Below are 10,701 nucleotides of genomic sequence, written 5' to 3'. Positions count from 1 at the left end.
CCTTTGTTGAAAACCAACTGACCATAAATATTAAGATTTATACTTAGATTCTGTATTTTGTTCCCTTGATCTACATTCCATTTTTATGCCAACACCACACTTCTTGATTGCTATAATTTTATAGTACATTTTGAAATCCAGCAGTGCAAATCCTCCAACATTGCTTTTTCTAAAAAATTGTTTACTAAGGGGTTCTTTCCATTGTCCTATCATATCAATTTTAGCATCAGCTTTTCAAACTCTACTAAAAACTACTTGGGATTTTGATGATTGGGCTTAATCTATAGATGAATTTGAGAACTGACGTCAATACTGAATTTTCTAATCCAAAAACTTAGCATATTTCTCCATTTTTCTCAGCAATGATAGATTTCAGTATACACTTACCTTTCCTGTTTCCTACTGAGTTTAGTTTTAATTGCCAGTCTAAATGGAATTGTACTCTTAATTCCATTTTTGTTTATTCCAGCATACAGAAACACAGTTGTTAGTTTTGTGTAATTTTGTACCCTAATCTTGCTTACCTTGCTCATTCATCTGTATCGTTTTTGATTCTTTATAATTTTCTACATGTAGTAGTATCCTTTGAGAATAGTTTTACTTCATTTCCAGTCTGCATGCCTCAATTCCTTTCTCTTGCTGCCTTCTCTAGGTGCAATCAGCAATACAAAATATAACCTTACTCTACATAGAAATGGTGAAAACCTTTGAAACATACCTTTCAAAATTAAAAAAAAAAAAGTTCTGGGTTTCAGGTCAGGGATTATTGGCCTGTAGCAACTAATTTTTATGATTGTTAGGAGATTAAATGAGGTAACACATACACAATTCTTAGTGTAATTCCTGAGACAAATGAGCACTCTCATAAAATGTTACCTTCTAGAAAGAATCTCGACCAGCCACTGGCAGGCCAGCATTAGGAATCAGAACTTGTTACTGAGGGTGGTCGTCTGTGGCTGATGCGATAGGGGATGGTCCCCAACAAGACTCAGCACAGTATCTGTCAGCCTCCTCAGGAATTTTTGGTGTTGTGGGAGCTCTGCCGAAGTACCTGAGCTTCGTAGTAGGCAAGCCCACAATGCCTGTGGATATAGTGAAACAGGATTTATAACGTGGAAGGAGGAGACTGAGGTCTCTTGAGTTGTACTGAGGCTCAGCCGTTGTTGGAGCATGAGTAATAGGAGGGGATTGTTTGGGGGCATATATTAAAACTAAGTGAAAACACTTATTTGCCTCTACATTGCTATCTCCTTCAAAGGTTTGTTCTAGTTCCATTGTATTTATTCAGGGACTTGACATGTATTAAGGTAGGGATAACAGTTGAGGAACAGATAACATGGGGGAGGGAACAGGATCAAGAGGAAGTCTTCATGGCACCTCAGCCTTGTTGAGATTTAGTATTTCTGTTGAAGACGAGCAGTCAGTGTGTATATGGTTCAGCCCCACTGCCAATATCCTCTAAGGAATGGCAAGAATTGGGCAGCCAGTGGAGTCCATGAGTCCATGATCTCTTGTTGGTAAAGCTCTCCTCACCATAAACTAACTTGGAGAAGTAGGGCTTCTCGGGTGGCATTAATTATTGCAAGGCTTCCACACCTGTCTTCATTAATTACTTTGAGAAGAATCTCAGGCACATAAAAAGTAACCCTAATAGCTGATCGATATCCTGCCTCTCTAGTACACGACATGTCAATAAAGATCATAGAATCCAACCAAGAAACTTAAGGTATTCTTTGATCTCAGGAATAAAACAGTTTAAACGAATTCCCACTCTTTATTTAACTACGGCGCTTCCACGACCAAGGTTCTGTGATGTTTTAATCATTATGATCATCACCAGAACACTAAGATTGGTATTACATAGAAAAGGCCCAAACAGGGCTGGTCAGTGATTCTTTAAAAAAACACATAAAAACATATCCAGTTGTTAGGAAATCACACAAAGGAGCTTCTTCATATAAGAACCACGATGCACACATATGATGATATAAAAAGGCATCGTTTCTATGTCCATCCCTTCTCTTGCATCTTGGCTCATTCGAATGTCCAGAGACAACTTTTCGAGCTGTTGGCAGTAGCCCTGTGTTGGTGTCTCCATCACTGCAGCAGTAGGTAGTTGTCAAAGGCACAGACCTTGTGCTGAATGATTGAATCTAGAGAGAGAGAAACGCGGTTTAATGTTTAGTGTTCTCGTTATCCAACGAGACAGTAAGACGACAGCCTTTCTACGTGCGTGCAGAGTCCTGTTTTAGAACCTTAAACGGTTTAGAGCTGCTTTGTCTGTATGTCCACATGGCACACGTGGCTATTTAAAACAACTCAGTTCCTCAGTCACACTCGCCACGTTTTAAGGGCTCAGTAGGCACATATTCCCATAGATGTGGGACATAGGGTGTTGCCATCACGGCAGGACATCGCGTTAGTGTGGAAACTTTGCAGTCTGTGGCGTGAGACCAGAGTTCTAATCTCTGCTCGCTCTAGAAATACTCTCTGGTGCAAGGCAGAGTCTGCCTAAAACCTAAGTTTTAGTTAGGGCATTATGCATTCGAGGCCGTCCGTGTACCTGCCCACCTGCATCCTATCCACCCAGCTGAGCACTTTACGCAGAGTGCAGTCAGCGAGGACACGTTCTACAGCTCAGGTCTTCGTATTTCAGTTGAAGAGGCCAGACCAGTGAGCTCTAAAGTCCTGTCATTTTGAAAGCCGGTTATTTCATGAAAGTCACAAGGAGTCCCCTGGTCCAGGATAAGTTACTGATGCAGAACAGGCCAGCAGGAGATGGTTCTGCTGCCAGCCCTGCTTGCAGGAGGATGAGTGAGGAATGCAGCGGCCTGGCAGGACTAGTGGAACTGCAAATCAAATTACAGTTAACTTACTAACTACTATTATTATCCACAGGGATGGATAAATTATATTGAAGGACCTTAAGATGCCCCAGCGATGAGCGATAGCAGAAAGGAAGCCAAAAAAGAGTTTAGTTCTGTGAATACAGGGGAAAAATGGAAGAGAAAGTAGCATGTGTTAGTCGTAGCTCCTGACAGTGTCTCAGGGTTAAGCTGCATCCTGCCCAGGACAGATGCACTCCCACACGAGGGGGCTGAACTGGCGACAGGGATTTCGGAGGGAGGGACACTAACACCTGCCATCTACACTGAATACATGATAGGACGTTAAAGTTGATACACCCAATATAACAAGCATTAGTAGCACGGAGCAAACCACTCTGTCCACAAGCTAGTGACGTGGCATTCTTATGATTTACATTTTAGCATGAGTCCTTTATTCGTGTGATGTGTTGTCCGTGTTTTCTCTCTCATTCGCCTTTTGACTTCTCTTACGCAAAGAAGTTTTCATTTTATGTATGCATTCAGATTATGTCACTCTTTTTACTGTATCTGGACTTTTTTTTTATTTTTTATTTTTTTTTGTATCTGGACTTTGAACCATATGTAAAGCTCTATCCTCCACAGGGTTCAATAAAAACTCAAGGAACAAGATGTCCCTCCATTTTTAGGAAATCCCTCAAACAACACATAGGGTTTTTATACATTTATTTCTATGTAAATATGTTTTTAAAAAATTAAAAAAAAATGCTGTCCCATCTTTAAGGAAGGGTTGTAAGATTTGGGGACTCTATAGATTTCTCTATTTGAATTCTTTGACCATGAAATTGAGTGTCACTCCCTGCATTCATGCATCTGTCCATCCATTCATTCACTCATCATGTTGGAGAAAAACTGACTGGAGAAGGAGCAAGTTTTAAATCTAGACAAAATAAAACAGAACCCTAAATGTAACCTCCCATAGCAAGTCTGTGGCTGGTGCCTCGCCCTTGGTGTGGTGTGCTTTATGATGGCACAACGTGAGGAATTAACCCAGGGACTTGGAGAAACAGTAGGCGGGTACGTGTAGTGTGATGCCTGTGCCTACAGTAAGCAGACTGGGGAGTCCGCGCCGAAGAGCCCTTGACTGCCCAGTATGGCTGGCAGCCAGGACATCCGCGTCCAGAGAGCGCCTCGTGTCTCCAGGTCCGCAAATGTAAGCACACGCACACACATGAAAAATGACTTCTATCCAAGGTCGTTCGTCAACTGAAGATAGCCACATCCCCCCAAATTCCAATGTCACATCATATGAATGATCCTCAAACACCCCCATAAAATGTGACCCACAGGACAGATGTTAGAGCAATGCCAGGCCTGCCCAGTGGAAAGAGACAAATAGTACGTGAGCAGCTCCCATGAAATTTAAACTGAAAAAAAAAAAAAAAAGAAAAAAATTTGTTTTATTGTAACAAGGGTATTTTGCAGGTCTTGGCACACAATTACGTACAAATTAAAGTTTACTGGCTACGCTTGTGTGGTCTGATGCTCAGGATAGTGAAGGAACACGCTGCTAGCTATTTTTTTTTTTTTATAGTGTGGTGGGGCCACTTTATTAAATGGAAACTTCAAGTGCCAGTAGCCGAATGCGGCTACGGTACTGTGTGCGGGGAGTGCTAGGACACGCGGACCCCACGGGGAGCTTTGTCTTAGCTCATCACAAGAGGCTGACCATTCTCGGGCTGAAACGCGGAGCCAGGCACGCCTTCAGTTCAGCATTCGGCTCTCCCGGAGGGTGAAGCTGCCGGACTTGAAGCACGAATTCTAAAGCCAAGCGGCCTTGCGGACAGACCGCGCGTGGTAAACCAGGAAAGAGGAGTCAAGAGCACTCCCAGGTTTGAATTTGGGCCTCTGAGAGATTGCTGATGCTCCTGGACATCAGGATCCGTGGTGGGGCCGGGGTGTACCCGGCAAATGGAAGAGGGGCTGATCAGGCCCTAGCTGTGGCCACTCACCGTCGCTCACCCCCTGAACCGCCGCAAGGGCCTGAAACTGCGCTCTCTGCTTCTGACACAAGATATGGGCTCCCCTACTTAAAATCCTTCGGTGACTTCCGTCTACTGAGAACAAAAGCTAAAGCTCTCACCATGGTCTAGAAGGGCCTTGGGTGGTGCAGCCTGTGCGAGCTTCATTTCTCCTCCCTTTGTCCCTTTGCTGGGTCTCAGCCTCTCCCGACAAGGCCTCTGCTCCTGCCGACCTGGAGCCCAGCTGGTCCCTTAGATTGACGCCAGCCGCCCTTGTGTTCACCACGGGGGTCTCAGCCCAAATCCAGCTCTTCGGCAAGGAGCCAACCTCCCGTCCCCGTAAATTCCCATACCCTGTTTTCTTCGTAGCATTTCTCACCGATAGGATTTAAAACCATTTTATTCTCTGTCGTCATTAGAATCTAAGTCCCAGGGGGGCAAGTCCTCTGTCTGCCTTGTCGCCTCCTAGTCCGGCAGGGCCTGGAATATGCTCGGTACGTGACACATGCTCGAAACAAGTATAAATTGAATGAACGAGTGGATGGCTTGACATCCTGTGGTATATTTGAAGGAAATTGCTTGATCTAAAATAATGGAGTGTTCTCAACATTTTCTTTTCCCTGCTGCGATAGGAGGCTAGAGACATGTACATACTGGAACCTTTCCCAAGAGTATACCAAGAATGTGGACCATGTCACAGACAGGATGGTCTAATAGTTTACTCCTACTCTACCAACTTTCACATTCCACCCAAGAAATGTGAGTTAAAATGATATTGTTACCGGGCTAGCCTTGAATCCGCTAGTTTCTCTATTATGTTATATATTTATTTACTGCTGGATATAGGAATGCTCATGATTTTACCAAGTGGATCTAATATGGACCAATATTGCTGACTCAGTTACAAGTGTTTCCTTGAGTCTCTCAGATTTTTCTATGTAGACAACTGTATCATATGCAAATATGAGGATTTGTCTCTTTATAATTCTTAAGTTTCCTTTGTGTGTCTCATCTTATCTCTTTGATTAGGAACACTCGATCTCTATTCAAAGAGTAAGAGCGGTCCTATGTATTTTGTAGTTGCTTAAACCTTAAACTAAGGTTTTCATTACTAAGTAAAAGAAAGGTTTTCCATAGATACCCTTTATCACATTAAGAAAGTTCTCTTTTATTACTAGTTAATTAAGAGTCTTTATCATGACTAGATATTGGGTTTTTCTTTTTGACATCTGAGAAAACTAGTGGGTTAGAAAAAAAAGATTTAGCGACATCTATCTTTACATTCTTTGGTTAAACTCGGTTACATGTTTCTTAACACACCGCTAAACTTTGCAAAATATTTTATTTTGGAATTTTATATCCATCTTCACAAATGAGTTTGGGCTGAAATTTTAGTATTAGTTCAAGATTGTTCTAGCCTTATAAAATGCAGTGAATAGCTTCCTACTTCAGTGATTTGTAATATTTGGTAAAACTTACCAGTCCTAGACAGTTTGAATAGTATCTTAAAAATATTTTTTGTAGTACAATACACTTGACATGAAATTTACCTTTTAAACCATTTTAAGTGTACAATTAAGAACGTTCACGATGCTATATGATCATTGCCACTACTCATTTCCAGAATTGTCTCATAATCCCAAACAGAACCTCCACACTCATTAAATAATCACTCAGCAGTTCAATTCCCACCTCCACCTAGACCCTGGTAACCCCTATTATAATCTCTGTCTCTATGAGTTTCTCTAGTCTGGGTAATTTACATAAGTGGAATCATATATCTGCCCTTTTGTGTCTGGCTTACTTCACTTGATGTGATTTTAGTGTTCATTCACTTTATAGCATGTATCGCAATATCATTCCGTTTTATGGCTGAATGTATAGACCACATTTTGTTTATCTACTCATCCGTCGATGGCTGCTTGAGTTGCTTCTACATTTGGACTATTGTGAATAATGCTACCATGAACACAGGTGTGCGAATATTGGTTCAATCCTTGTAGGTACATAACCACAAGTAAAACTGTGAGATCTCATTTAATTCTGTTTAATTTTCTGAGGAGGCGTCATCCGGTCTCCCACAGTAGCTGCACCGGTACACAGGTTCCAATTTCTCCACATCGTCAACGATGCTAGTTTTCTGTTCTTATGGTAGCCATCCTATTGGGTCCCAAGTGGTACCTCATTGTGGTTTGATCTGCATTTCCCTAATGATTAGTGACGGTGAACATCTTTGCACATGCTTATTGGCCATTTGTATATCTCCTCTGGAGAAATGTCTAGTCGTGTCATTGGCCATTTTTTAACTGTTTTTGTTGTTTTCAAGCTGTCGAGATTCTTTTTATTTTTTAGAGATTGACCTCTGTATTTGCAAATACCCTCTCCCACCCCGCAGGCCACCTTTTCACCTGATTGTGTCCCTTGACACAGAAGTTTGTTTTGTTTTTACCTATTTTTATGGTTGCCTACCTTGTAGCTTAATTGAAAAGCAGTGTCTATCATTTTTGCCTGCACGTGTTATTCAAGATGAGCAAGCCAGTTTTTCTGTTATCTCCCAAGCAGACTAGAACAAATAAGGTCTGCATTCAAGGAGAGGAAACCAAGACTGTGCGATGTGAACAAGGAGCCGCAAAATTTCCCTACGGCTCTGAACATTGTTTTGCTTGACTGGTCTTTGCCCTGGTTGCTATAAACCTCTGACTATTTTCTAGCTCCTACACAGTTGGTTCAGACATAGTTGGTTCTGCTGGGGGGGCTTTTTGGTGTTTCTGTGGGGAAGATGGGAGTTTGGATCTTCTTAGTCTGACGTATTGCTGATATTACTCTGTGCAGGTGTCTTTTCCTTTTTCTTTTTCTTTTTTTTTTTTTTTTGATGGACGGTGAGAGGTATACTTTTGATTGTCATTCAGGTTTTTAAATAGTTCAGATTTTCTATTTATGAGTCAATTCTGGTAATATTTTTTCTAGAAAAGGTCCATCTTACCTATTTTCAAATTTTCTGGTATAAATTTACTCAGCAGCTCTCATGATTTTTAAATATCCTTACTGTATCCATAGTTGCAGCCCCAGTTTTGTTCATAGTATTGTTCACGGGACCCTTTTCTCTTCCTTTCTTTTTCAATACTGCTAGGATCTTGACTATGGATGGTTCCCCCCACCCCCCAAAAGAACTCTTTCTCAGTTCTTAAAAAACTTTTTGCTTTTTGTTAATGTTTAATATATTTTTATCATTCATTTCATCTCCAACATTCTTCTGTATTTATAACTATGTATTCATTCATCCTCAAGTGCCAAAATTTAAGAAAAATTGAACAAAAAAAGGGAAATGATTTATCCAAGTATTTTTTCTCTTCCTACAAATTGAGAACAGCTTCTTATTTTACCCAGAGGTTGGATCCTTCAGAATCCATCCATTACAGTTTCTGTGATGCACCATTTGAGAACCTCTACTGTTAGTGGTTGCACAAATGAGAAGTTCCACTTACTGAGGGTGGCATTAAGATCTTTTTACAAAGGAACAGTCTGAACGGAGAAGAGGTTGACTAGAAATGCTGGATCTTTAATTCACCATGTGACTCTGGTGGAGAAATTCAGATCCCTTCATTTGATAAAAGGCACAGATTTCTACCATGATCTCAGAATTTGTTTCCAGCAGGGTTCATCTGCTGGGGTGGCTGTTAACAAAGCACCACACACTAGGAGGTTTAAACAATAGAAATGTATGATCTTAAAGCTGGGGAGGCCTGAAGCCCAAGATCAAGATGCCAGTGGATCTGGTTTCTCCTGAGGCCTCTCTTCTTGGCTTGCAGAAAGCTGTCCTCTCTGTCCTCACGTGGCCTTCCCTCTGCACACGCATCCCTGGTGTCTCTTCTTTTCTCATGAGGATACCAGTCCTGAGGGATCAGGGCTCTAACCTGATAGTGTTTAACTTTAATCACGTCTTGAGAGGTCTCTATCTCCAAACACTGTCACATTCTAAGATCCTGGGGGTTAGGACTTCAACATATGGATTTAGGCAGACAAAATTCAGTCCATAACAAAAGGTCCATCACTTTAGGTTCTATGATGCTCGGTATTAACTGTCCCACATGGAACACTGATAGAACTGAAGCTCCAAGTGCTTGAAAGACTCACGGAAACCTCTTGTAAACAGTGTTAATATACTAGGTCAGTAAGCAAAGGGTGGAAACTGCCAGCAACGTCCCAGTAGGGGGTTAGGCTGTGAAGTTCTTTTATGGCCATTGACCCCCAGCCCCAGAGTAGGGCTAGAGTTAACACTGGAGCACTTACCTCTGTGGGGGGAGCACTTGCAGGGAGCCCTGTGAATCTGTGCACAAGACAGTCTTGTGAACCTGTCAAAACCAAAATGCTCAGCACTGGCCTATAAGTGGCTGGTGTATTCCCCAAACCAATGACTGCATTTCTAGCGGTGGATTAAAAAAAAAAAAAATGTCGCCGTGGTTACACTATTTCCCATTCTGAGTTGAATATGTAGCTGATTGTCATGTTCTACTTCGCTTCTTGTTTTTAAGTGAGGCTGTGCCTTGGCTAGTAAGGTGTGGAGAAGGCCTTTAATGTTCCACTTTGCTTGTTTTCAAGATGCTTTTTTACTTTTATATCGCCGATGATGCTCACACCCGGTGACTGGAGGTCAGTTGGCAAAAACTTAACAGAGGGGAGCCAAGTGAGATGGGTTAGGAAATTTCAAAGATCACCATCCAGGACCACTAGCTGACCAGTGAATACAGTTAAAGGCAAATCTACTTTCTCAGTGCACACTTTCTGTATCTTTCCAAGTTGATGCTTGCTGTTCAGCAGCTAGTAGTTAATTATATGTATTTTAAAGCTATATATATATATATATATTTATTTATTTATTTATTCTAAATACACGAGATGTCAAAATTATAGAATTCCATGTTAGGTTTAGTACTCATTGATGCCTTTACTGGTAGACGTCATCTATTTGGGAGCAACCCCACACCCACCCCCACCCCCGCCAAAAAACACCTCTTCATCTTATCATCTGAGATTGTATCTTGAAAGCCTGTCGTCACACCCTGACTGGTTGCCGAGCTCCTGGGTGAGGATGGTATCAGGCAGCAGGCAGCAGACGTATTCCAGGTTCTCTTCCTTTTCTCTTCTTCTGTCCATCCTCAGCACATGGCCTCATTGCCTGTGACTGCTTCCTTCTATGCCGTAAAAATGTGGACGAAGAGGATCCTGAGGAACGCCAACGTCATCTCTTTAATCATGCACCCCAAGGGCTGAGGCCTCCTGAGTGTCCTTGCTTTCACAAAATGCCATGTTCAAGAGCATGCATTTTTCTGGGCCTAGTTCTGTGGTCAGCCATCTGGGGAAACAATGATCTACGCTGGCTTGTAAAAGGCCCACATGCTATCAGAGATCTTTTTCCTGAAAACGTTGACATGGGGAGACATTCAAATCAAATGCTTATTATAAGTTATAAGGAAATCATGCTGAGGCTAATTTTTTCCCCCTTTGGCAATGCTGTTGAGCATATTACATTATGTTCCCACAATAGCATAAAATGTATGTCTTATCACTTGAACCTAGCCCAGACAATAAAAGGGCGCCCGAGACTGGAAATATGTCTTCTGAGAAAGGCCAAACCAGCTGAAAGTGATAACACCGACGTGGGGGATGGAGAGAGTGAAAAGACAGGGCTCCGGCACAAAACTTTGCAGACTGGTGATGAATGCACTGGGGTCCCAGGGCTCCCGCCCCCTCCCTAGCCCCTCACTGAAGACACCAGCCAACTTACTTGGGGCTCTCTCATCATAGTGTCTTGATATGTAAAATGGGAATTCTGTTCTAGGGGTGTGCTGGAGTAA

The 10,701-nt window shown here is 42.0% G+C and overlaps 1 protein-coding gene across 5 annotated transcripts in view; it reads right to left on the bottom strand.

The window, feature by feature from the left end:
* Positions 1 to 1,754: 1,754 nt before the first annotated feature.
* Positions 1,755 to 10,701, bottom strand: part of MCPH1 (microcephalin 1) — a 232,935-nt gene continuing 223,988 nt past the window's right edge. For 4 of the 5 annotated variants that reach the window (XR_012007363.1, XM_072775785.1, XM_072775783.1 and 1 more), the window contains one exon: positions 1,755 to 2,153. Coding sequence is in view for 4 of the 5 variants with exons in the window: in XM_072775783.1 (XP_072631884.1) it covers positions 1,857 to 2,153 (297 nt within the window). In the remaining variant the exon portion in view is untranslated. Of the gene's footprint in view, positions 2,154 to 9,874; positions 10,262 to 10,701 lie in introns of those variants that run through there. The other variant, XM_072775781.1, reaches the window with a different exon arrangement.

The sequence above is a fragment of the Canis lupus genome, chromosome 15, assembly GCF_048164855.1.
Source record: "Canis lupus baileyi chromosome 15, mCanLup2.hap1, whole genome shotgun sequence".
Classification (NCBI taxonomy): domain Eukaryota; kingdom Metazoa; phylum Chordata; class Mammalia; order Carnivora; family Canidae; genus Canis; species Canis lupus.
This window is presented reverse-complemented; position numbering and strand designations above follow the sequence as displayed.